The 27,738-nt window shown below is 43.3% G+C and overlaps 1 protein-coding gene across 3 annotated transcripts in view; it reads right to left on the bottom strand.

The window, feature by feature from the left end:
- Positions 1 to 18,208, bottom strand: part of LARS2 (leucyl-tRNA synthetase 2, mitochondrial) — a 146,335-nt gene extending 128,127 nt beyond the window's left edge. For all 3 annotated transcript variants that reach the window (XR_003606684.2, XR_003606682.2, XM_028087167.2), the window contains exons 1-3: positions 18,101 to 18,208; positions 12,621 to 12,875; positions 7,277 to 7,405 (exon numbers count right to left, since the gene is read on the bottom strand). Coding sequence is in view for 1 of the 3 variants with exons in the window: in XM_028087167.2 (XP_027942968.1) it covers positions 7,277 to 7,405; positions 12,621 to 12,854 (363 nt within the window). In the remaining 2 variants the exon portion in view is untranslated. The remainder of the gene's footprint in view (positions 1 to 7,276; positions 7,406 to 12,620; positions 12,876 to 18,100) is intronic.
- Positions 18,209 to 27,738: the final 9,530 nt, after the last annotated feature.

Here is a 27,738-nt window from a genome sequence, read left to right on the forward strand (position 1 = left end):
GCGAGGGCTGGGAGCTGGGGCGAGGCCAGCCTCTGGTGTGGACAGTCACGTGCCCATGGCTCACCCTGACAGGGCCTTCTGCCGCCCCCTGAGCTGAGCCGTGGGCGTCCCAGGGTTGGCAGGCAGGATAGGATGGCAAGCAGACAAGAAGAAAGGGATACAGGAGAGAGCAGTTACAAATGACAACTAGCAGACAAGGCTCGGAAGGGATACACACCGATACATGCCAGGGATCACTGCCCAGAAGGGCGTGGTCAGGGAGGAGGGGGTCAGAAGGGACTGCAGCCTCATCTATGTTGTATTTCTTCTTTTTAAAGGGGGGAATACGGAATGTTACGTAGAATTTAAAAATACATTTTTTTTTTTAAGAAGGAAAAAAAGAACAGGCAAAGATACAGTTCTTCCTCCAACACAGGAAATAAGATCAAGTAAAGGTAAGAAAAGTTTTCAGGTAGAAGGGAAGGAAGCTGGGGCAACTCGCGTCTGCCTTCCTGATGGCAAGAGAAATAGCACAATTGTTGCTACAAAAGGGACAACCTATTCCCTAGGAATAACCAGCTTTCTCTCCTTTTCATCATAAAACAAAACTTCAGAGTTGAAACCAATGCAGCTTCTAACTGAGAGCAACCATGGTTACTGCTTCGCAAAAAAATTGCTATTTTCAGAGAATGTCATGGTTTCTCTGGAGTAGATTCAATGCTTTATTTCCCAGAAATGAGAAACACAACATTTAATTTTGTTTAGCAAGTGTAATAACCCACCATTATTATAGACTGAGGATCAAAACCACGTGAATACTTCAGAGTAAAGAACCCAAATGACAGTACCTAGGCCCAAAACAGAAGACCTCCCCTGGGAAGGTGGAGAGACATGACAAGCGGATAAATCAGCCAGTTTCTAATCAAGACACTGGACCAACAATTCATTCTTCCCTTCAAATGACAGGATAAGCCCTGGAAATTCACTCTCTACTTTGAGAAGCTGCAGAGAGTCAAAAATTTGAAAACTAAATGCCATGCTATGCACCCTCTGGGCACTTCAAACACACTTGCTGACTGGTTGGCCGACTGAAAATTGATGAAACACGTATTATCATCTACTTGCTAAGAATTCCCCTCGCTTCCTGATATTTAGGGGTAATCACATTATGATCACGCAGCAGCCAGACACAGAGCCTCTATTTACTTCCTCCTCCGCAGTGAAGAGCAAAAAGGCCCAAGCAGAAAACCCAACTGGCAGTGTGTGGAGGCTTTTGGCCTGAGACAAATGAGTCCAAGCCCAACCCTGTGAGGGGGACGGGGCACCTTGATGCTGTCATCACCCTGCTTCTGGCCCGGAGGGTGCCAGGGAAACCAACCGGGGTGGGAGGTGGGTCATTTTATTTTCCAATCTCCTGTGTATACAACATACAAAGACACGACAAAATCACCATATGTGCTAAGCTTTAAATGTGTCATCAGACATTGTATGAGTTTAAGAAGAGGCCAATTGGCAGCACAGCCTTTTCTGACTCTTGAAAGAGAATAACTGATCTCTGGCTTTAAGAGGCCCCTGCTTCAACATCCAAACGTCAGGACTACCTTATCATTGTTACAATTACACTGGGAAATTGCATTGCAGGTTTTCTCATTGATCACCTCCCAGGGACCCTGCCATAAATCTGTGAGGTGGGTCGGGCAGGTATCACCACTGCCATTGACTAAAGCCCCTATTTCTTGATCAATTCATCACCCCAAACCACCTGCCTCTCCACTTATAAAGTCCACATCTGATATATATGAGCCAGATGGTCATGGCTTTCAAGCCCGGCTCCGTGAACAAGTGTGAGCGTGGAAGGCCACAATGATCCATCTGCATTCTTTCCTCCTTTTTTTTTTTTTAAGATTGTATTTATTTATTTGACAGACACAGCAAGAGAGGGAACACAAGCAGGGGGAGTGGGAGAGGGAGAAGCAGGCTTCCTGGGGAGCAGGGAGCCCAATGTGGGGCTCCAGCCCAGGACCCTGGGATCATGACCTGAGCCGAAGGCAGGAGCTTAACGACTGAGCCACCCAGGCGCCTGATCCACCTGCATTCTTGTCTCATTTCTCTCCTTTGCACAACTTATTTGCCGCTCTAAGAAGAAACCAAAGTAAAAGCAACCTTGAACTTTCCAAATCATCATTCTCATCCATTCTCAAACCCAAATTATACTCTGTGGTGTGGCTGGGCTCACAAAATTCAAAGACAAACCACAGACTCGGAGAAGACTTTTTTTTTTTTAAGATTTTATTTATTTATTTGACAGAGAGAGACACAGCGAGAGAGAGAGCACAAGCAGGGGGAGTGGGAGAGGGAGAAGCAGGGTCCCCACTGAGCAGGGAGCCCTATGTGGGGCTCGATCCCAGGACCCTGGGACCATGACCTGAGCCAAAGGCGACACTTAACGACTGAGCCACCCAGGCGCCACATGGGAGAAGACTTTTGCGTTGCATTTAACCAACACAGAATCAGTAATCCAGACTGCATAAAGAATTCTACAGAGCAATATGAAAAAGACAAACAACCCAAGAGGAACTTGGCAAATAATATGAGCAGGGCAAAAAGAAAAGAAGAAAATTAAATAAGCAATAAACATATGAAAATATCTCAGCTTCACTATAGGATAGTACTCAGGAAAATGTAAATTAAAAACACAATTAGACTGCCATTTCCCATATGACAAATTAGCACAGACTAAAAAGTCTAACATTACTAAGTGCTGTAGGGCAGTTACAAACATCTTTCATTGCTGGTGGGAGTAATAACGGGCCTCAACAGTTTGGAAAGTGATTTAGAAAGATGTAGTAATGCTGAGCAATGTACACTCTATGACTCAGTAATGCCACTTCTCCCACAGGCTAACCCATCAGGTATAAGGATGCTCACTGGAGCAAAAATTTGAAACAACCTAAAACTCTATCCATGTGAAGATGGATAATTATTGTCATAATTATACAGCACTTATAATGGATGAAATAATTCTAGAGACAGAGGATAATCCTTGATACAAAGTACTGAATGAAATAATATGCAGAATATTAAATAAGATATCTTTTATATAATATTAAAAACCATACTACATATAAGTATGTATGTATCCCTAAACAATAGAGTAAAAGCATGAAAACATGAAGGCAAAGGATATACACTAAGTCCTGAATAGCAGTTAATTTTACTTTGACTTCAAGGACTAGAATCCAATTGTGGAGAGGAACAACTCTTATCTGCAACATAAAAAAGGGAAAAAAACAAACAAAAGAGCTGAGGCTAATAGGATTACATGGTGGCACCTTCTATCAGGACACAGATCTGGGTATCTGTGACAATGCTATATGGACTTCTCTGTTGGAAATGTTCCATAATTTTTTAAAGTACCCTGTTTAAACTGAAGGGGATAAATGAGATTACCAGGAAAAGTGGACAGAGAAAAAAAAGAGAAAGCAGTCCAGAGCAGACCTGGAGGTAAGGTAGAGAAATTCCTTGAAAAACACAACTTAAAACTGACATGGAAGGAAACAGAAGATCTAAATAGCCCTATAGCATTAAGGAGATAGAATCTGTCAGTTTAAAACTGCCCACAAACAAAATGGCAGGCCCAGATACCATCACTGGTGAACGGTGTTAAGCAATATGGAAGAAATAATACCAATAATACACATCACTTTCAGAAAATAGGAAGAAGGGAACACCTTCTAGTTTGTTTTATGAGGCCAACATCGCCCTGATGGCAAAACCAGACAAAGACATTAAAGAAAACAAAATTTCAGAGCAGTAGCTCCCATGCATATAGGGGGATTAACAAATTGTATACAGCAATTCAAGCATAAAAAAAATTATTATGACCAAATGAAATTTGTCCCAGGAACACAAGGTTGGTTTCAAAATTTTTTTAAATCAATCAACAAAACATATCACATTAACAGAATAAAAGAGAAAAACTTTATTCCATCTCAACAGATACAGAAAAGGCCTTTCACCAAAATCAACACCATTCATGAGAAAAACTCTCAGCAAAGTAGGAATAAAGGGGAACTTTCTCAACCTGATAAAGAGTATGCAAAGATGGAGTGGAGCAGGGAAAGTCTGTGGAGTAAACTGGGAGGGAGAAGCAAAAATGCAGAAGTGCCTGGAGAGTGGGGTCTCACTGAGAGCAGAGTGTTTTAAGGAGGAGGAAATGGCCTACCATATTTCATGTTGCTGAGTGTCAGAAAGACAAGGACGGGGCACATCCACGGAGGTCAGTGGTAGCCTTGAAGAGAGCAGAACTGCCACACCACTCACTCTACCTTTTACTTCCCATACTGTTCTTTGTGTAACTTAAAATTATTTCATGTATCTCCACTCAAGAACAAAACAAACCAGTCGACAAATTAACAAGTTCTAGAAAAAGCCAAAGCATGCTGAATTTTTCTTAGGCCTACTGACTGATATTGAACTTAAGACTCTAATATTTCTATTGAATACAATAGAAACCCCAGTATTTAGAATAACTGATACTCAATGACTATATATTGAATGAATGAATGAATGAATACACATGTCAGACCCTGCTGTTACTCCAGATTAGATATTCCTTCCTTCTTAGAGTGAGAACCATTGAACTTGACCTGAATCCAACCTCACTCTATCTCTGGGACCAGTCCTGACATTGGGAATGGATTTTAAAACAATAGCAAACTCAACAGGCTTTGGTGTTATTGACAATTACACTGAGATTTGTTTCTCTTTTGCCATATCACTTGAAAAATAGCTGAACAAGTTTTCACCAAATTTGGAGTTATAGATGGAATGAACTGATTTAAATATGGCTTATGAAAATTAGCAAGAAATTAATTTCAGCAGAACCTGGATACCCCAAAAAGACAGCTCATCATCTGGAACAGAACAACTGAAACTTAGGAACAAAGAGAACCCTAGGTGCCTGTGGATCACACAGATTCAGACACTGTAAACCAAATAAGAAAGAGTAGTTTTGGGCACCCATCAAGTGATAGGATAGGTAACACAAATTGCAGGCAATGTTTTACAGTTAAGCTGCTTCTGAGGAGGTAACTATACAACATACTCCAGGTTGAAGAGAGTGGGGTTCATTTATTAAATGATAGTGGCTGACCTCCCAGAGTACCAAATCAATGTAAATAGTAACTGCAGCTATCACTTATTAAGGGATTATTATGCCAGACACATGTACTATCTCATTTAACCTGCACAACAATCCCATGAGGCAAGAGTTACTGTTAGCCCTATTTTAAAATTGAGGAAAGTGGCGATTTAGAGCCATGAAATGACTTGTGCAGTTTCCCTCAGTAAGAAGGTGGCAGAATGCTATTCAAATCTACTTGTCCAACTCCTGGGTCCAGCCTGACCTTGGGCTTCAGTTACTATAAGAGTCTCCATTTTGTCTCTTGGGCCTGAGTGGCTCTAGGACTGGAGCTCTGCCTTGAGCTTCCTCTGGAACATCTCATCCCATCCAAGAGAATCAGAATCCCACCCACACCTTCTCAACCACCTGTACCCTCTCATAAATGTACAACTTTGCTATAAAAGCTTCATCTTCAGCAATTTGCCTGCACTCACTAATTGTCCAAAATAAGTTGGCGTAAGTAAAAAAACCACAGGATAAATCTAGTCAAAGAATCACAGTAAGACAGAGAATTATACTTTTGGCAAAGAGCCAATTCACTCTGCACTGTCTCTTTCTAATAAACATAGCAGCAATGATGGAAAGCAATGTCTGGGGAAAATAACATTCGACATAAACCACGAAGACAAATACCTTTGACTATTAAAGGAGAACACAAATCTCTGCATTTGGTAGTATAAAGTTATTAACTCTTTAAGTGACAAAGAGCCATTATAACTTGCCTTCCTTTTTAGGAATATTTCTTGCCAATGTCAGTTCAGCATAAATTTTCGAACCAATTGTGACAACAGATGCACCTATGTCTCTAAAAGAAAATCATTACAAAGAACTAGGAGGTGGCAGATGTCATTTGTACAGGCAGGTTAATAATGGCAACAGCCAGTGGGAATCCCAGTGAATGTTTTAACAATTGCCTCTCTGGAGGAAAAAGCCCAGAGTCGTAGCATTTGCTGATGTCCATGGTGTAAATACTTCCCCCATGGCTAGAGATCAAGCTCCTGGGGTGACTGATAAACACAGACTTGGACAGAGAGGTGCACAGGGGGCTCTCAGGAGCTGTTGTGAACAGGCTCCAGCCAGCCGCTGGTGAGCAATAGTATTTACTGGTTATGTACTATGTGCCAGGTATGTGCTAAATGCTTCACAGCCGTCCTCTTTGATCCTTGTAACAGGCCAGTGCGCAGGTACTGTTTTATCCCCATTTTACAGATGAGGGAGAACTAGGTCTTAGAGAGGTTAAGTAACTCGTCAGAAGTCACACAGCTAGTACGTGTTAAGAGCTGGCATTCGAGTCTCGGACAGTCGGGTTCAGTGGTCCGTGTTCTCAACCCTTCTTCAATCCCACCTCTCTGTAAGTGGTCAAAGAAGGTATGGTGACTGTTCCCGCCCCATTTTACAGACGATACACTGCTAAAGAGTAAAGAGTAAGCTTTGGGGTAACTGGCAATGGGGAGAAGGGGACTGACTCACAATGGCCAAGGAAGGGTCTTTCTCCTCCTGTTCCAGTAAATTTCACCTTGTCCTTCAAGACCCATGTCAAACGCTCCCTCTTTAGCGGAACCTTTCCCAAATGCGCCAGAGTTGTTCCTCCCAGATATTTTTTTCCTTATAAAATGTTAATTTTTCCATCATAGAATAATCCATGCTCATTAAAGAATATAGAAAATATCAAATAGAAAGAGAAAATTCTCTTGTGGCCCCACCTCCTCCTCACAGCATTTGATCCATATCTGTACTATTGGATTCATTCCCCTACACGATGACTGTCTGTGTTTCACCCCTGCTGGACTGTGAACTCGTCCTGGGAAGATGGCCCATGTTACCAACATTTGTAGCTAGTTTGGACCCCAGCCCCACCCCACCACCATCTGTAGCACACCCAACACACCGCGGTAGCACACCCAACACACTGCGGTTCCCCACCCCCCCCCCCCATTAATCCAAATGCTTTATTAGGTCTTCTAACTCATAAAAAGGAAACACTGGGCTTTTCGGGTTTATCGTCAAAGCTGTCCTAATTTTAACTATAATCTGTTCTCTTCATTTGTCTTGACCACGTTAATGACATTCTTGCTCCCCTGGGTGGGATGGGAAGGGGGCATTTTTCCTTACCTGCATCCCTCTCATCTTTTGGAACCGTGCAATGGTGTCGCTGATGGTATACACACGCACGTGGCCCATGTGCAACTTGCCAGAAGGATACGGGAACATGGACAGTACATAAAACTTGGGCTTTGATTTCTGGGAAACAATTGACAAAGAATGACAATGAGCATTTCTTAAGCATTTACTGGGACCCTACATGCACATAAAATGTTGGTGTTGCACTTGAGGTAACAGTTTAACATTTTCAAAGTTTCCTTTAAAAAAAAAAAAAAGGCACCTGGGGGGCTCTGTTGGTTAAGCAACTGTCTTCAGCTCAGGTCATGATCCCAGGGTCCTGAGATGGTGTCTTGTGTCAGGCTCCCTGCTCAGCAAGGAGTCTGCTTCCCCTCTGACCCTCCCCCATCTCGTGCTTTCTCTTTCACTCGCTCTCTCAAATAAATAAAATCTTGAAAAAAAAAAAGGCTGCTCCCATAATGTAAACTGACAAAAATGTCAAAAACCAAAATTCAAAGCCCTGGTTTAAGCTGAAGAATGTCCAAAATAATGCCAAACAACCTCAAAGTGCGAATTACCCATATATATTTTTAATCTTTTTTTTTCTCTTTTAAAAGCTTCTAAGACAGTTTCTACCTAGGTCTTAAAGAACTGTATGTTTTTCCAAATGAAGCTCTAACACATCTATCTGTATAATTCAAGGACACGATAGTTGAATCACACAGATGTGACATCTCTAAATCCCCTGCAGCTGCATTCAGACTTGGATTTAGCAGGAAGAGCAGGATCCTGAGGCACCTGTCTGGGTCCTGGGTTTCTCTGCTGTACTGTGAGCTTATCTTTCAACAGACAAAGTTGAAATGGGAGAATAAGGAGAAAATCATAGCCAACGAGGCAAGAAAGGTGTTGTTTCCCAGGGCCGATCTACAGACAGCCTCATGCCAGGGTTAGAGAACCTTCCAGCTGCTAAAGACACAGTTGCATTACAAGAAACAGAAAAACAGTCCCTGCATCCAGACGGAATGAACACAGGGCAGGGAGTCCTTCCTGGATGGCTGACTTTGGGTTTGTGCACCACCGGAGGGGATAAGGCTCCAAATGAATCATGGTAGTGATTTAACTGATTGCTAATTAGGGGGTCTGTGGTTCAAAGGCAAGGGCTATGTTTTAATCATCTTCCTCTCCCCACCCCCCCACCTCACTTCACCCCACCCCCACTCCCAGCAGGAGTTCAATACCCGGCCCCATGGAGCACTTATGACCAAAGGGCATTTTTTTCCCCCAGCTACCCAAATCCTGTCCAGGTGACAGGAGCATTCCCCCTACCCAGCCTTAAATCCTCTCATGCAGGGCTCTCTGAAGAAAGGAAGAAGAGGTAACTGCTTCTGTTTGGTCTCTGAGGGTCGGGACCTTCTGATATTACCACTCTCTCATTTATTTCTGCCTTCTGTTTTTCTCTGTCCTTACTCCCTTCCTGCAGCGCTGCTAGAGCTCTTTCAGGTTTTGCTTCTCCCAAAGTAATGAAAACAAACACAGAACAGAATATTCATGACCATTCCTTCGTGTACAGGGAGGTGATTTTTTGCTAAGTATTTGCATGATTGATCACTGACACAGCTAACTATAATCAGGGAAGCAAAAGAACCCAGAAATCAGATTCTTTCCAAATCTCATTTGACCCCTTGCTTTAAACTTCCCTCAGCAAAGAAGTTAAACCTTTCACGGGGCCACTAACATGTGGCAAAATAAACTAGAATGTTCTCTGTACTGCCCAAACTCCAGAAATAACCAACAAGTGGTAAGTCGAGCTGCCTAAAGGAAGAAAAGGGAAAAGAGAATACACAGGAGTCTGGATAATACACAAACCGAAAATCACGTAATGCTCAAGTGACAACTGCAATTGATTTACCTAAAGGGATGGAAAGCAGCATGCTGATCACACACTTTAACTGGAAACTGCAGACCCATAAGCTTTAGGAAAACCTCAGGAGACACGCCCTGAGGTGTGGAGTCGGTGCAGACTCACGACTTGCTGTCTTTAAGAAGGAAAGTGACAGATAATCCTCCCAGCTTGTAAACTCGTCCCTCAAATGAGGCGCAAGACCTTACTCTGTCACGCGGTGCAGAATCAGAAGCAAGCAAACTGTCCACTCCATTTGAACCTTACTCCTTCTCATAATAGACTGGGTCTATTGCCTTTTCTTGGGGCGTTTTTAGGAACGTGGGAAAACAGCTATTACAGAGCTCTTAAGCATCTGAAAAAAAATCAATAAAATCCTTGATATAAACCATTTCTCATTTTTCATTTTAAGTTTTTACATTAAGCCCATTTTTCTTTTATTATAATCACCTTGTTTTCATTATAGTGACATATCTATTTTTTTATATTATGTTTATTGAACAATCGATCTTATCCCAAACATTTTCCACATACAGCTTCTTCATGACTATCTCTTTTTGGTAGGTCTGTCCAACAGAGATTTAATGTATAGCACATTGAGTGATTCGTTACACACTAAGCCAAACTCCAAAAGGGAGCTTACAGAAGATATATAGAAAGGCACTGCTGGCAAAAGTCTTTAATATTCATGACTATTTTTGTTTATTGCAGAAAAGGTATTCAGCTTGCTTCATGTCCCTGCCTTTCGCTTTTCTGTGTGAATTAAGTCATTTTCCTCCATGATAATGAAATGAGTTCCATCCTCTGGGGATGGCAAGAAGGAATTATGGGGGTTTATGGTAAAACTGAGCAGGAATCTGACTGAAGGGGAAATTTTCATAATTATATAAAAATGTAAGAATGTAAGCCTTTGAAAGAAATTAAGATTGTAAGTGATGGGAAGAGAACGGTTTTTATAAGTGGGACCTATTATTTTTGCCAGCTTCTGACGTCAGGGGAAAGATAACTCTTCCCTCCTCATAGATCACATTCCAAAACTGTTGCAGAGCCTAGAGGGGGCAGACAGACGGAGCCGGGAGCCCTAGTTCTGGCCCCAGCCTTGCCCCCCGCTAGCTGCGAGACCCTTGGGCAAATTCCTCTGCCTTTCTGGGCTCAGAATCTATAAATCAAAGGTGAGGCAAGAGAAGGTCCCAGGCACGTATCCCCAATAAATTACCAAACCTCCCTCTGAGCCTGTTTTCTTACTCCCCCAAAAATCCCCAGGGTTGTTCCAGGATTAAATGAGGTAATATACCGAAAGATAGTACCTGACATATAGTCAAATGCTTATTGAGAAGAACTTCGTTTAATAATGATTATGGTGATCATGGCAAGACATTCAACTCCTGGAAACTCATTTGGATGGATTTTAAATAGATCTAATACCAGAGTGACGTCAATTATAAATGCTTCAAAATCCACTGACATCCAGTTGTCTTCTTAGTTCCTAACAAAGATACCACACACTTTTATTCTCTTGGATCTTTTATGTACTACTTCAGTTTGTAAAATGTGTTCGGCCACGTTTTCTCATTTGATTCTCAAAACAATTCTGTGAGATAAGCAATGCAAAGAATCTGAGGATCAAAGAGGTTATGTGAAATGGCCGAGATCACGCTGAGGTCTTGAGGCCGAGCCCATGGTACTGCCCTGGCTCCAGACTGGTCATATGGCACCTTCTCCATCTTACCATTCCCCAGTGTAGACCCTGAGAGGGTGCCCCCAGGGGATCACCCTCGGTATCCCTCCAGCTGCTTCCCCAATTATTGATAAACTATTTATGTTGATCCATTTAATTTTTTAAAAAATTTTATTTATTTATTTAGAGTGTGCACATGCATGAGCAGGGGGACGGGCAGGGGGGGAGAGCGAATCCCAAGCAGACTCCACACTGAGTGCAAAGCCCAAAGTGGGGTTCGATCTCACGACCCCAAGATCACGACCTGAGCTGAAACCAAGGGCCAGATGCCCAGCTGACTGAGCCATCCAGGTGCCCCTTGATCCATTTAATTATTTTAAAAAACAACGTACTTAAGAAGAATGAGAAGCCACAAAAATCAGTAAGCTACAACTTTAAAATGTATAGAAGCCACTAAATTATACTAAACCAAAAAGAAAAGAAGAAATGGTAATTTTACTCTCCTTGTTCAGAATTAAACTGCTCCCTAGTTTGTTTCCGAAATACGTTTAGTTACCTGAGTCTGGTCCTGTTGACATGAATGCTCTTCATGCCCTGCTGAGGCGGAAGTGAGGCTTTCCTTGTACAATCATGCATCCTATTCAAACCTTCACTTGTTATCCATCACACCTCTCTCAATACCAGATTTTCTTTCTAACCAATTCCCAAAAGCACCCTCTTCACTTTAGCACAAATAACTACCCCCAGCATTCTTCACAGTGATCAATCTCATAGAAGGAATGAGTCTGAAAAGAATGAGAATCAGGAGATGGGAAATGGCCAAGTCTAGAGAAAAGCAGTCTCATGCAGTTATATTTACTCAACTGCTTGCCTCTGGCCTAATCTCCTTAATCAAATGTAGAAGGTCTGTATTATTTGGCAACTATTACAAAGGGATGGTAGAATTTAAGAGTAAACTATCTTATAGTGCTTGGCTCTGATCAGATTCAACATTTCAAGTAACAAATCACATTTCTCATTTGTTACTTTGACCAACATCAAGAGGTAAGATCCAAGACTAATCCCCGAAAGGCTGGACTCCTAGAGAAGGAGCCAGCCTCCAATATGGCGCCCCATGGAAACTGGGTACAACCAAATACTGAAAATAATTATAAGTAGAGTTCTGAGCCGATGCATCCAGAGCAGAAGCCAAGGGTTCACTAAGTCACACAACTACCACTGCAAGGCTGGATCCGAGACCCAGATCACACCAGGGAAGGGCTGGTACCTCCCAAACCATGATGCTGAGGTAGAAGAACCAGGTTGGAGGCCAAGGTCTATGCCAGGGGAGAGACAAGTGTTTCTCAGAATATGCAGATTCAAAGTTTCATAGGTGAGGGGTCCAGGTGCCACTCCTGGAGCCTCACATCTGACCCTGCTGGACCCCTGTGTGCTGCCCCACCACACCATGGACCATGAAGGACCCAACCCCTGCTGGATGAATCCTGAGGCGTCTCCCCAGTAAATGCTGCTCCAGAATGCCCAGTGTGCACCACACTGAAACTCTTCTAAGCACTTTCCTTATCTGATCTCATTTACCCCTCACAAACATCCCAGGAAGCAGGGGGGCACTCTTATTAGCACTGTCCATAGTAGATAAGAAAACTGAAGCACAGAGTCAATCATTCAGTTCAAGGTCACACAATAAATAACTTATTTGCACTTGGACAATCTGACCCCAGAGTCCGAGGCCTTAGCCCCCTCTTCTCTACTCTCTCAAAACCCCTCAGAATACTCACATCGGCTTCTGAAATTTTGGATGCCTCTTCTTTTATTCGGTGATGCCACCATTTCTCAACCTCCTTCCTTGTCTGCAGTGTGTACTCTTTCGTCCACTCTCCCGTGGCACTGTAAATACCTCTGGCCCATCCCGGAATCACTCTCCTTCCCCCACTGATGATCCCTGGCCCGCCATCCTGCTGGCTTTTCAGAAAAGAGACATAAAAGCCCAGTCTCCGCCAAGCAGAAGCCATCCTGCAGAAGGTGGGAAGATCCTGAAAAAGAGGGCAGAAAGCACACTTAGGAGTGGCCCAGAACCCTCCCGAGTTTGTCCTCCCAATCAGTCTGGTGTTCCCTGAACACGCGTATGCTTTCTTCTTATCCTGTTGATGACTTCCTTCCCTGAAGACGACACCAGAGACAGGGCGCCCGGGTGGCTCAGTCGTTAAGCGTCTGCCTTCGGCTCAGGTCATGGTCCCAGGGTCCTGGGATCGAACCCCGCATCGGGCTCCCTGCTCCGCGGGAGGCCTGCTTCTCCCTCCCCCACTCCCCCTGCTTGTGTTCCCTCTCTCGCTGTGTCTCTCTCTCTGTCAAATAAATAAATAAACCCTTAAAAAAAAAAAAAAGACAACACCGGAGAACTTCAACTGAGCTAAACACAAACTCTTTAATGGAAAATATAAAGACACTCAGTGTTCCCAAATGCCAAAGATACAAAATTCCCACAGGAACAAAGGGAGACCACCAGCTGGGCCAGGCCCTTGCCACAGGCTCCCAGTCTCCCTTTCCCATAGGCCCAGCCCAGTGTCTGTCCAGCAGACTTCTTTTCCCATCATCCAGGCTTCAGAGGAGCTCCAAGCCCATGCTGGCCTGGCCCGAGGCTCTATTGTCAGAAGGCATCTGAACACCTGCCTTCTAGGAGATCCAGACCTGGTGCAATTACTAGCATTTTTCACACATATTTTAAGTTCCATATACTCATAAGCTGAGCCAAGAAATAACTATTATTTTTTAAATTTTTTATTGTTATGTTAATCACCATACATTACATCATTAGTTTTGGATGTAGTGTTCCATGATTCATTGTTTGTGCATAACACCCAGTGCTCCACGCAGAACATGCCCTCTTTAATACCCATCACCAGGCTAACCCATCCCCCCACCCCCCTCCCCTCTAGAACCCACAGTTTGTTTTTCAGAGTCCATCGTCTCTCATGGTTCGTTTCCCCTTCCGAATTCCCCCCCTTCATTCTTCCCCTCCTGCTATCTTCTTTTTTTTTCTTAACATATATTGCATTATTTGTTTCAGAGGCACAGGTATGTGATTCAACAGTCTTGCACAATTCACAGCACTCGCCATAGCACATACCCTCCCCAATGTCTATCACCCAGCCACCCCATCCCTCCCACCCCCACCACTCCAGCAACCCTCAGTTTGTTTCCTGAGATTAAGAATTCCTCATATCAGTGAGGTCATATGATACATGTCTTTCCCTGATTGGCTTAAGAAATAACTATTATTTACAAGACTGCTTATTCATTTAGTTCTTCATTCATTCACCAAATATTTATTGCATGCCACTGGGTCCACACACTGTTCTAGGCACTGGGGATATAGCAGTGAGCAAAAACAAAGTCGCTTCTCTCGCAGCACTTACATACTAGTAAAGAAAAGCAGGTAAGAATGCAAACAAATACACATGTATGACAGTGGTGAGTGCCATGGTGTTTCTGGAATACAACCCTTAGGCTGGGGTCCAATACACATGTATGACAGTGGTGAGTGCCATGGTGTTTCTGGAATACAACCCTTAGGCTGGGGTCCACCAGGACATCCGGCTGCCATTCAAAATTCAACTTGAATGTTTCACTGGTTTCCTCCGAAGGTGAATTCCAAAAAATGACCTCATGGAAGCAGTTTCATATTTCATCACAGTCTAAAAGGCCGAGGTGACGGTTCATCAAATATTTAAGATTTATGACTACATAGCCTGACCTCTCTGCCTTCTTACATGAGACCACGTGAGAAGCGCTATAGGGAAGAAACAGATGTAAAACCAAGAGAGAAATAAAGGAAGAAGCAGGCACTTGAAGCTGGTGTTGTCTGATTCTCTCAAAAGCTTTTCCATAGCTACTCGCGTTTGGCCTGTTTTCACACAGGTACTGGGTCACAGATGTTGCCAAGAGAGTTTCTTATAGCCTTACACAAGCGGGTTTCACACTCACAGAAAATGGCACCATGGTGTTGGCATTTTACAAGATGGTCTGCCAAAGTTCTTGATATACCAAGTCTCACTGTCTCACTGTATTTAACACCTCTTGCTTCTTTGGGGGTGGAAACAGAAAGACAAAAAAAAAAAAAAAACACCCACAAAACCACAAAAACCAAAAAACGAAAACCTCCCTATCCACTGGGCTTGGTTATTCTAAAATATGTAGATGTGACTATAGATATTAGGGTGAACTATATGAAAAAGGTTGACTATCAACAAGTCCATAGGACCAACCTAATATATAGACACTTTGTACACTTAAGGCATTTATTTTTAAGAGTTGGGTTTCTACATCATTAGAACTATCCACAGGAGTCATGGAGTTTATGATTCCCTTACTAAGTCAGTATTTCCCTATCTTTACAAGCCAAAGACTGCCCAATTAGCAGAGGGCATAGAGAGATGCCTGCCATTTCTCTCCTGGACTTCATTCCCTAAGAACACGTAAGGAGAGGGTTCTGGATTATTCTCCTCAACAGAAACAATGGGAAAAAACAAATCTACAAAAATACAAACTAACCTGAACCACAGTCTCACTAGTTTTTGCTTTCAATGTTTGTTAGCCATTGTGACAGATGAAATCCCAGAGTGCAGCTAGATCACCAATATGAACAATATGAAGGGAGGTCATTCTTTCACTGAAAAATTCTAATCCTGTCTCTGTAACTTACTTATATTATATAAAACGTAAAGAACACATACTACACTCTCTGTCTACCCAATGAGAACGAGCTTTCTAAATATGTTTACATAATACATGGCTCACTGACAACCTCTTCTTTACATAAACCAATGGTATAGACCAGAGACTCCTGAAACTGATCTGGGCATTCAAAGAACTTAAAGTTCATAAAGAAGAAAGCACAAGTAGATTAGAAAGTGATCGATTCTTTAATGAATGGGGAAAAATTCAAATTAGAGCCCCATCTCAAACCATAAACCAGTATAAATCCCATATAGATTAAAGAATTTTTTTAAGTATCATAAAACAAAACAAAAATGTCAGTATTTAATGTATTTTTGTAAGGTGCAAGACGCTCTGTCCTGAGCGAAAAGCAACGGAAGAATTCACAAACTATTAATAAATCTGACTCTAAAGGTGTAAAACGCCTGTATATCAACAACACCATGAACAAAATGAGAAAGTAAGCAATAAGCTGAGACAAAATCTTTGCCAAAACTGCAATAACAAAAGGTTATCTTACTCTATAAAGAGTTTACACATGAAAAGAGAAAACATTAAAAACCCAATTTAAGAAACGGACAAAGGAAAAATGGAAAGAGAAATACAAATTTCTAATAAATATATGAAAAAGATCAACTTTAGAATTAATCAAAGAATGCAAATTAAAACAACAATGAAATATTCTGCCTAACAGATTGGCAAAAACCTGTTAAAAAATGGGCATTTTTTTTACACTGCTGCTGAGAATGTAAACGGATTCCACCTCTCTGGGGAGCAATGTGGTAACAACGTGTCAAGACTCTTTAAGGAAAAGTTCACACCCAAAGTTAGGGTATCCCCAAGACTCAGGGGGACACAGCATAAAGTGTACACAGGGCTACGATATTGAGAAAATAAAGGAAATTTTCAACTTTTAATGTTTGTGGCCCCTGCCCCTGGGCTCCCGGGGAAGCTATACTTCAACATTTACCAAGGTCAAAATGATTCAGCAAAATTCAGAGTATGGGCACTATTTCTGCCCAAGCACACACTGCACATCTGCTTCATTTATGAAAAAACCAAAAAGGAGCATTCCGAACATAAAGATTAAAAAAAAAAAAAGAAAAAGAAAAAGAAAACCTCCCTTCTCCCTGGTTCCCATAAGATTAAAGCCATACAGCTCTGCATTTACTAGAAGTTAAGATAAGGTCTGCAACTTTCTGAAATGTCCTTTGTCTAATGATTTGTAACTTTTTATGTAAAAAAAAAAATGTATACAACCCTACACCAAATGTTCCTTTGCTGGAGCTTATATAACCCTACACCAAATGTTCCTTCACAGAGCACTCTCTTCTTTGTGAAGACTGTGTACCCCGGCAGCTGTCCTAACTTGGCCTTGACTAAAACACACTTTCTTTTAGAAATTCTACAAGGTTTGTTCAATTTGCCTCAACAATGTACTACAGAACTTCTGATGCTCAACCCTGTTCCCTTGCTTTACTTTCCAGACCCTGCTCTTGGCCACTCCACCACTCAAGCCCTGATGGGCACCACCTCTTCCTGACAACAGATACAGCCATTTTATTAGAGAACTATGACCATTCCATCAATGTGAAAGGTGTGACTCATGTCTTGTATTTAGAATCAACTTGGCCCTTTTCTTCCTTAGCTCTGTCTCATCCAGTTCCTTGCCTAGATGCTTGGAATCTTGTCTTTTCCTCCATATCTTTCCGAAGCATCAATCCCCACTACTCCACTCCTCTAGAGTCAGTCCTGACCTCACCCTTACTTGGGGCTTAAGGTTAAGTTTTCTTGAGAATGACGGAGGCAGCGTCATGTGGTCAGAACGGGACAGGCCTGAGAACTGGACCCGAAATGACAATCATATATGGACAGAGAAACCTACGGAAAGAGTAGGAGACGGGCAAAGAAACAGAACACACGGAAGAAGCACATGAGGGCATCTGTGTGCGCCCAAGAGAAAATGCACAAGAATGGACCACGGAAAGTGCATCTTAAAGAAAACAAATTTTGTTAACAAAAAAATAAAGATCTTGGCTTTTGCAAACACTAATTCCCTGTGGGATCTCAGGCAAATTATTTACTGTCGGGAACCTCATCTTTCTAGGATGAGGAGGTAGACCCACAAGATCTCTGAGGGCTTTCGAGCCTTAATACAGTGGCAATGATCTCCGGGCCACAGAGATGCACTGGATGGCCTTTCACTGAGTCCAAATCCCCCAGCCTTGGGAAGCAAAGACCCAGGGATGAATTGGGGCGGGGGAGCAGTAACACGGGAACTAGAGTACAAAACTACGTGTACATGTGCATTTTTCTGGGAATGGGAAAGGGTCCAGAGCTATCATCAGGGTCCGTGGCTCCACGAGTCTGAAGACCCGGATCTCAGAGACTTCCAGGCCAGAAACTGCACGGCTCCGGGACCACCTTAACCCAGCACGCCCCTTCCCTTCCTGCCCCCAGCAAGTCGGAACCTCCCGATCCGGGGGCAGAGGTCTCCACTCCACAAGTCTCTCGTCCCGCTGAGCCCCGGGCTGGAGTTTACCTGCTCACAGGCTCTGGCCTGCGGCTCCTCACGCTTCTGTTTCCACTTTCAGCGGAACACGGCCCGGACAGTGACTGTGGGCGCCGCCATGTTGGCGGAACAACAACTTTATCGGTAGCGGCCGGCGCAGACACAGACAGGCGGGGGCGGAGCCGGGGGGGGCGGAGGGAAGCGCGGCCCGGGGCGGACTCCCGACAGCCTGTGGGGCGGGGGCATCTGCGCGGCGACCTCGAGTTCCGCCCCCCGCTCCCAGGCACCGCCTCACGACCGCAAGCCCCGCCCTTCGGCCCAGTCGTCTACCCTGTCTCTCGCGTCACCAAAACCCAGAAACGTGGGGGTCAGGTTATTCCAGGTGCTGTGGACATCAGTTTAGTGGCCTCAGAGTAAACTAGATGGCAGTTGGCGTAAAGAGCACTGGGAGAGTCCTGATGCCCGGGTTCTAATCCCAGCTTAGCTACAGCTGCCTGCTGGGCTTGGGTAGGTCTTTTGATCCTTAATGATGGTTCAGGATCTTCTTCCATCACATTCCGTGATTTTATAGCCCTGGGAAGGGAATTATCCAGCCATGATCGGGGGTAAAGTATAATTTTCTCACCTAAAGGTGGTCTGGGGGTCAGGAAAGCAGGATTCCCGACCATTTCCTTGAGGAGTTTATGTATCCCCAACCCAACCTCTCCCTCGCTTCCCACTAGTGTTTCTAGCTGCACATGAATGACTCGATGAATGAATTGTAAAGGACCAGTGGTGTTAAAGTATGATTTTCAAAAAGGTAAAGACCGCTTAAAGGAGATTTTGAAGAACTCATATACGTGGTAATCAAAAACGAAATGCATTTGGTAATTGCGCATAACTGGTTGATATCCTATAGGACAAGAAAAAGTAATGTTTGAGAGCCATCTTTTCCACAGGGCTGAAATCATTTGTATCTCTGTCAAGCAAAATTCAGCCCATTACTCTCCATATTCTTTTTTTTTTTTTTTAAGATTTTATTTCTTTATCTGACAGACAGAGACACAGCGAGAGAGGGAACACAAGCAGGGGTGGGGTGGGAGAGGAAGAAACAGGCTTCCCACGGAGCAGGGAGCCCGATGCGGGGCTCGATCCCAGGATCCTGGGACCATGACCCGAGCCGAAGGCAGACGCTTAACGACTGAGCCACCCGGGCACCCCATAACTCTCCATATTCTACATTTTAACTTCTACTCTTACAGAGCTGGACAACAGAAGACAAGCAAATGTGCACACTCCTGGGGCGCCTGGGTGGTTCAGTCAGTTAAGCGGCTGCCTTTGGCTCAGGTCATGATCCTGGGGTCCTGGGATTGAGCCCCACGTCAGGCTCCCTGCTCAAGCGAGGAGGCTGCTTCTCCCTGTCCTGCTCCCCCTGCTTGTGCTCTCGCGCTCTCTCTCTCTGTCAAATAAATAATCTCAAAAAAAAAAAAAGGTGCATACTCCTCCAGCACCAGATAATCGCCAGACCAGCACTCCACCCAAGGGACACACAGGAATCTTTTCTGCCCATTTCCAAGTCTTTAACAAAGTTTCCTAACAGTTCAAAATCTAAATACTTTGCTAGTCAAATGGTGGTCTTCAGATTAGCATCGGCCTCACCCCAGGACTTGCTAGAAATGTCAAATCTCAGGTCACACCCAAATCTGCTGAATCAAAATCTGCATTTTAACAAGATCCCCGGGGGATTTTTAGGCACCCTGAAGTTTGAGACTCACTATCTTAGAATGGGAACGCTAGAAAGGATCTTGAGAACACTCTAGACCAGCCTGCTCATTTTACAGATGAATAAACTGAGGCCCTGCAGAACTGACTGTTTAGCTCAAGGTCATAAGCAAGTTGGTAGAAGGTTTGTGATTCACCCCTGGACCTCTAGCCTGCTAGAATAGTGTCCTTCCCAAATTCCAGAATGGAAGATCATTAGGAGCTTGGACAGTTTCCAGTGCAGTCCTCCCACTTCAACAATTAGGACACTGAGGCCCAGAGATTGGATACAGCTTGCCTAAAGTCATAAACAGCCTGTGGATGGCAAAGCCAGGATTCCAATCCAGGTCTTCTGATCTCTCCACCCCTGATACTAGATGCTTAATTTAAACTGACACCATGGAAGCACTGCTGCTCATATTAACATGCTACACCTAAAGTAATTTAGCCTTTAGGTATGTCATGTTTTATCCATCTGTAACTAGAGCGCCCTTTCTCTAATTTATCTAAAATACTAAATTCTAAGTAGCCTCCACCCTTATTTTGGTTCAAAATCTCTCTTTCCTCTTAAGAATTAAAGTTAACATTGACATTTTTAGGAGATTATTTCAAATAGAATTTTTCTAAAAGTCATTTGCTTTACTGGAAAGTTGCTATTTTTACATCAAAGAAGACAGTAGCATGAAAGTAAATCCCTTTCGCTCTTAAAGAGCTTTGCTGCAAAGATGCATTATTGAATGAAAGAGACTAGTTGCTGGGCCATGTAGAAAGTTACCCCACTTTTTATTTTTTAAAAAGGAAAAGGAACAAAAGAAATACCTTTGTTAGCATATGCGTGGAAAGAAATCTAGAAAAATATGTCCCTATTTCCTGTGGTGCTCTCTAGGGACAGGGTGGTCCTATGGGCCTTTCTTTTTATGACAGGTTTCTGTGCCCCTTTTGCCTTCTCTATTAGCTTGTGTGGAAGGCTGAATAATGACCCCCCCCCCCAAAGATATCTAGGTCCTAATCCCTGGACCCTGGGAATGTCACCTTATATGGCAAAGGAGACTTTGCAGATGTGATTAAATTAGGAATCTTGCAATAAGAAGATTACCCTGGATTATCCTCGTGGGCCCTAACAGAGGCAGAGGGAACTTTGAGACAGAAGAAGAGGCAACGTGACCCCTGAAACAAGATACTACCCTGCTGATCTAGAAGATGAAGGACCACAAGCCAAGGAATGCAAGAAGTACAGCTCTGGAAGATAAAAAGACTAGAATGTAGATTCTCCCTATGATTCAGCAACTCCACTTCTAGGGAGATACCCCCGAAGAACTGAAAGCAGGGTCTTAAAGAGATACCTGCCCACCCGTGGTCACAGAGGCATTATTCACAATAGCCAAAAGGTGGAAGGACTCCAGGGTCCATTGAGTGATGAATGGATGGAGTAAAACATGATAGATACCTACAATGGAATATGATTCAACCTTGAAAAAGGAAGCAGATTCTGACACATGCTACAACATGGATGAACCTTGAAGACATTTAATTTGCTTATTGGGAACAAAGGTTCAGTTTGGGAAGATGAAAAAGTCCCAGAGGGTTGGGTGGTGGTGAGTAGTTACATAACAACATGAATGTATTTAATGACGCTGAACTATACACTTAAAAAATGGTTCAAATGGTACGTTTTATGAATATTTTACTACAATAAAAAAAAAAAAAGAAAGAAAGAGAAGAAAACAGATCCTCTTCTAGAACCTCCAGAGGGAGTTCTTCCCTGCTGACAACTCAATTTGGACCCAGTGAAACTGAGGTTCAAGCCACCAAGTTTGTGATGCTTTGTTATCACAGCCGTAGGAAGCGTCATGGTTCAGCTTCCATGACTTGGTATGCAGAAAAAATCAAGAAAGATTGTTTGTTAAATAAAGAGACGAATGCCCATCGCCATGTGTTCAGTTTGAATCAGTGCGGCTTCACTTCTCTACCCTCTGTTTATTTCCTTCTCTCTCCCACCTGACTCTGCATTCTCTTTGTTGGATATAAAAGCTTGTGTTTCAGCAATTTCCAGGATGAGGAGTCTCCGTTTCTTTGACCGCTTCTTCCCCTCAGTGTAAAAACAAGACTATTCTCCTATCTTACCTCACGAGATAAGGCAAATTTACTAGACCTGATCTAGAAGTGCAGGAATCGTAAATAATTCCGACTTGACAATTATTTCCATGCTTTTGTGACCTTCCCAAAAATAAGTCACTGGGGCAGCCATGTAAATTCTTCCCTGAGCTGTCACGTTTCAGACATTGATTCAGGTCTTCTGGGAACGGCTTTCAGTCCTCCAGTATGGAGATGAAAGCAAATCCCAAGATTCTTTCAATAAAAAATGCACCAGCCCTGATAATCAAATCACTTAAGGTATAGATAGGCTTATCATCTATGCTTCCCAAGCGCACCTGTTCTTCCCTCTTTCCGGATCGTAGCTCCTGATGGGCTTGACCTCTCATCCCCCAGGTCTGGCTGAATCCAATCTGTTCATTCCACCCCCTGACCATGGAGGCAGTTCAGGCAGGTACTTGACCTAAGCCAGAAGCCTAAGTGTTGCGCTGGGAACGTTAGAACAACGATTCTCTTTCCTGGTTGCTAGTTGCTGCCTTAACCATTCCGGGATCACATCAGGAGAGCCTGCTAAGACTGGATGCAGGAGAAGGAGTTGGTCCTGGTGCCACAGAAGGATCTGCCAGATCAAGCCCTGCCTGAACCTAGTCGCCTTTCAACTTCCCATGCACAGGAGCCGGGGAAGCCTCTTAGCTGTTCAAGCCCGTTCAACTGGGGTTTTCCATTTATCACAACAGAAGGTATACTGCTATACCCGCTCACCCCACTAACAGGGACGCTGCCCTTCACCCTCCCTCCACATGGAATCCATCTCCAGCTTTTGTTACCTATGCTGTCAAGCAGCTTTCCCCAGCCCTCCACTCTAGCCTGGCACCTAATACAACCCCCCACCCCCAGCTGAGGCTCTCCTCGCCTCCTGCCTGCACTGTTGCATAGCCTCCTTACCACGTCCCGGTCATCTATCTGCCACTGTGGACACCACCCAGTGGGTATTCGGTATATGTCTTTTAAATGCAATCCTTTAAGTTTGGCAAGTTCACAGATTCCATATCTGTGAATTCACCTACTCTCTAAAATTGATGCGTAACCCCAAAATCAATACTCGTGGCGCTTTTGTGGTCATTCACAGACATACACAGGGGAGTGAAAAAATGGGAGTGCCCCTCTCCCCCAGCCCATGCCCGTTCCCAGCTGAGGCTGAACAAGGTGACACTCCACCTCCTTGTTTTACCTCTTATGCTATCAACAGGGTCTTTTCCCCAGGATATTATGCGCCATGTTTTTTTATATTTTTGTACTTTTTGCTAGTGAATTCACTGTTTAAAATGGCTCTGAAGAAAAGTGCAGAAGTGCGGGCTCGTGTTTCTAAGCCCAAGAAAGCTGCAATGTGCCTCATCAGGCACGAGTTACAGGGCTCTGGGCTAAAAGTTCAATGTTAATGAATCGATAATATATATTAAATGAAGTGTCTTTAGGCAGAAACCCACATACAAGAAATGGATCAGCTGACAAAAACTATGACCAGAGGCTTTCAGGAACCTAACCCTGTATTTTCCTTAGGAACCATGCTGCAGTATTCACTTTATATCACAATTACCGTGAATAATGTGAAACAACTGTATGCGGAAAGCAAATAGGAGTGATCCGGACTTTCTGACATCATAGTCATCAAGAGCACATGCTCTGGGCAGAGGCAGCCTGGCTTCGAAGCTCAGCTCTACCACTTTCAAGATGAATGATTGTGGGCAAGTTCCTCAGCCTCCCTGAGCCTCAGTTGCTCTCTGTAAAATGAGGATTATTATACCCACCTATTAAGTTGCTGGGAGGATTAAAAATTTTTAAGTGACATTATTTACATATATTATGTAAAGTGTTTTTGCCAAGTTCCAGACAGGGTAAACACTCAATAAATGGTACCTTTTGCTTTTGTCATTGTTATTGAGTTTAAAGAGCTGGTCTACACACACTGCTAAGTGGTTGGCAAGTGCCAAGATTGTACGGGAAAGAAAGAGATCTCCTGTCTAATACTGACCCCATTCAGGCCAGGAGGGGGTGGTGTGGATGGGCCTCAGTGATGTTCCCACCAGAGTGCAAGCTCCTTGAGGACAGGAACTGAATCTTGCACATACCCTCGGTGACACCATGCCCAATGAATAAGCTCAGGGAGGGAGGCAGATCCAGGGTAGAATCACAGTTTAGTCACTTACAAGCTGCGCAGACTTGGACAGATCACCTACCTTGCTTCTCTGACTTCCAACAATAATGGTGTCTGCCTTGCAGAGATGGTGTCACTATTAAGTACAACAACCCATGTACAATGCCCCCTAGGGTGCTTGGCACATGGGCCTTTTGGTAAATGTTGGATTCCTGTCCCTGCAGAGACCAGCCGGCTTCCTTGATTATATCTCAGCTCATTCACTGACCACCCCCCCCCACATCCCGCTCCTTGGCTATAATTTCCCACTTTTCCTTATTATATTTAGAGATGAGCCTAACCCCCCCACTACAAAACCCCATTGCAGTGGTCCCTACATTTATCATAAAAGTCCCCCTCACCATTTTAACTAGTGTCATAGATAATTCTTCAACAGTTCTTGCTGAGCTGAAAGTCAAACCTAGCATTGATGTGCCAAAAGACTCACAATAATCTTTGCAGAACGAGGTCACTGACTAGGAAATTAAAAGTAGACACCCTTTTGAAAGTTGCCACAATGCCATCTTGACCTTGAAGGGTCTGGAGTAAAATCATTATTTTCCTAAGGGCCTGATACTTAAAAGTACCCTTTTTTGTCATCCCTTCCAGGGTACAAAGTCTTCCGAAAGTGACCTCTTTTGTTGACTTTTTAAATTTGGGTTCCCCCCCTAAAAAATGCCTTATAGTTCTTGAGTGTTTATGAGAAACCCCATTTGGAGTGATTCACACCACAATTCTACTTGGACACAGAAACAGACCTTGGGATTAAGCTTTTAATCTGTTCATTATAGGAGAAAAAAAAAAATCTTCCCATTGCTGCAAATCTTCTTAGGCCTTGTGATTGCTTCTAGAAAAAGATAATCCTATTTGAAGAAATACTGAATGTATAAAATAGTACAGATGGTCCCCGACATACGATGGTTCTACTTATGATTTTTTGACTTTACAATGGTGAGAAAGTGATATGCATTTGGGAGAAACTGTACTTTGAATTTTGAATTTTGATCTTTTCCCAGGCTAGTGCTATGTGGTCTGATCCCCCTCTCATGATGCTGGGCAGGGGCAGTAAGCACAGCTCCCAGTCAGTCATGTGATCATGAGGGTGAACAATAAATACAATTACAGCCGTTCTGTTTTTCACTTTCAGGACAGTATTCAATAAATTACGTGAGATATTCAGCAGTCTATCATCAAATAGTCTTAGTGTTGGATGATTTTGCCCAACTGTTGGCTCATGTAAGTGTTCTGAGCATGTTTAAATTAGACCAGCCTAAGCTGTGATGTTCGGTAGGTTAGGTGTATTACATGCATTTTCCACTTACAGTATTTTCAACGTGTGATGGGTTTATCAAGACATAACCCCATAGTAAGTCAAGGAAGAGCTGTATTGAGTTAAGTTTGACCTGACTATATTCAGAATTTGTTATTGCTGGTCTAAGAGTGGGCTACAGGTAACATGTGTTTATTTGCAAATATGTGAAATGTATCTTACCCATGTTTTGGTGATATCTGCAACTTGAATCAATAAATGTCAGGAAGATCTTATAGTTCCTACACCTCTGCCACTGATTTGGCATTTAGTCACCATCTTTTGGCATCTCTATATTCTTGTAGAGTTAAGTAGCCCTTGAATTTATGTGCATATGCCTTCTCCCAAGTAGACAATAACCTAAGTCAATGATCATACTTCTCTGATCCTTGACCAGCAGTATAGTTTTATATACAGAGAACACAAGTTGTATGTTACTCCCTAAGATCCAGCTTATTGTTTTGCAGCCCAAGTCATACAGCAGGCAAATAGAGATAGCCTAGGCCTCAGTTTCCTACTCTGCCCAATTTATGAGGTGTACAGATCATGTACATAAAGCATTAACAAGTGCCGGGTACTTGAAGGGAGCTTGGGAGGTGGTGGGCTGATAGTAATGGTAACAGTAATGTAACTGGCCCTCCATGTCCTGCAGGGGCTAGAAGGACTTTCTGGCAGTAGCTTTCCAGTGGCTGATGACAAACACATCCCAAGTAGAGAAGGTGGTGCCAAACATATCTATACTTTTCCTACTAGTCACCTTTCAGACCAATCTGAACGTGTGTCTGAGAAGCACCTGGAGTCCCTTCTTTCTAGTCTCCTCTCTCCTCCCTCCTCATTCCCTGTAGTCTTTTTTACCTTCCGTGACCCTGCCTACAGAGTTTCTAAATCTAAACGACAAATGGCCCTTTCTCTTCCTAATATTGGCTGCCTTTTGTAGCAGAACTTCGTGTTCTTCTGCTGAATGACCTCTCTCCTACCAGTGTGCAAGATAAGAAGAATAAAGGGAGATGAGGGAATGAAAATCCTGGTCAGCCAAACAATAACAAGATCACCGTGACCATAAGCATCAGCATCAGCATCACCCATCGGCATCAGCATCACCATCATCATCACAATCCATCAGTATCACCGTCAGCATCACCATCATCATCATCACCTATCAGCGTCAGCATCAGCATCACCATCACCATCATCATCCATCATCATCAGCATCATCACCCATCAGGTCAGGCACGGTACCTACCTCACAGACTTATTGTAAGGCTTAAATGAGAGAATGCATGTGAAGCAGTTGGCACAGTTCCTGGCACAATGTAATGGCAGCCCTTAGTACCGTGTATGGGATCTTCCCCTCCCAGGAGCTCAGGGTGGAGCAGGCAAGGCAACCTGGCTAGTGAGTGTCCATCCAATAAAGGTATAGGCGGCTTAGTGCTGATAAACTGCAAAGAGGTATACATTCAATACTTTTCTCCTAGTTCAGTCCCCACATCATCTACAAGGTATGAGACAGGATTAGTTGAACCTCTGCATCTCAAACATGTATGTGCACAGGAATCACCCAGGGATCAGAAAATCTGGGGTGCACCTGAGAGTCTGCATTTCTAACAGGCTCCCAGGAGATGCTGATGCTGCCAACCCATGGTCTGCATCTGTGAGTAGCAAAGAGCTAACTGAGAGATCTGGTGTCACACAGTCAATTGTAACATCAGAGTGTTGCAGGAGTAAAGACAAGATTCATGGCCACTGATAGGCTTCCCATACTTACTTATTCTGTTAAATTTGGGAGCAAAAGTCCATCTGAATGAGTGGGAAGCTTAGATAACAAAACCTTAATAAGAAGAAAGGAAGGGAGGGAGGAGAGGAGGAAGAAAACAAGGAAAGAAGGGAGAGGCGAGGGAGTGAGGGAAGAAGTAAAACGGAATGAAAAATTACTTCGAAGGACATACAATAAAAGACAAGTCAACAGAATTTTGCCAAATCGAAATTGGTCCTATTGGACTTGCTTAAAAATACTTTTAAATTATTTGAAATTAGCCAACTGTCCGTCAAATGGAGGCTGCCAAAGTGCTTGGGAAAGATTTTTTTTAAGAGTGTTAACGTCTCTCCACCTGAGTCTTGCTTACACATTCAATTTGCCTAGTAGATCCAAAGGCAAAGACTAATCCCTATCAAAATAACCAAGTTTCCTTCTGAATTAAACTAACCACACACGAACAAGTCAATTCAACCCATCAGACAACATCTGAACATCTTGTATATACTAAGCACTGTCTTTAGCCCTACAGATAAAGAGAAAAAGACACTAAATACCCATCTCAAGGCTAATGGCAG

This window comes from Eumetopias jubatus, unplaced genomic scaffold (assembly GCF_037043125.1).
Source record: "Eumetopias jubatus isolate StellerSeaLion01/CBP00866 unplaced genomic scaffold, mEumJub1_p1.0 scaffold_1, whole genome shotgun sequence".
Classification (NCBI taxonomy): domain Eukaryota; kingdom Metazoa; phylum Chordata; class Mammalia; order Carnivora; family Otariidae; genus Eumetopias; species Eumetopias jubatus.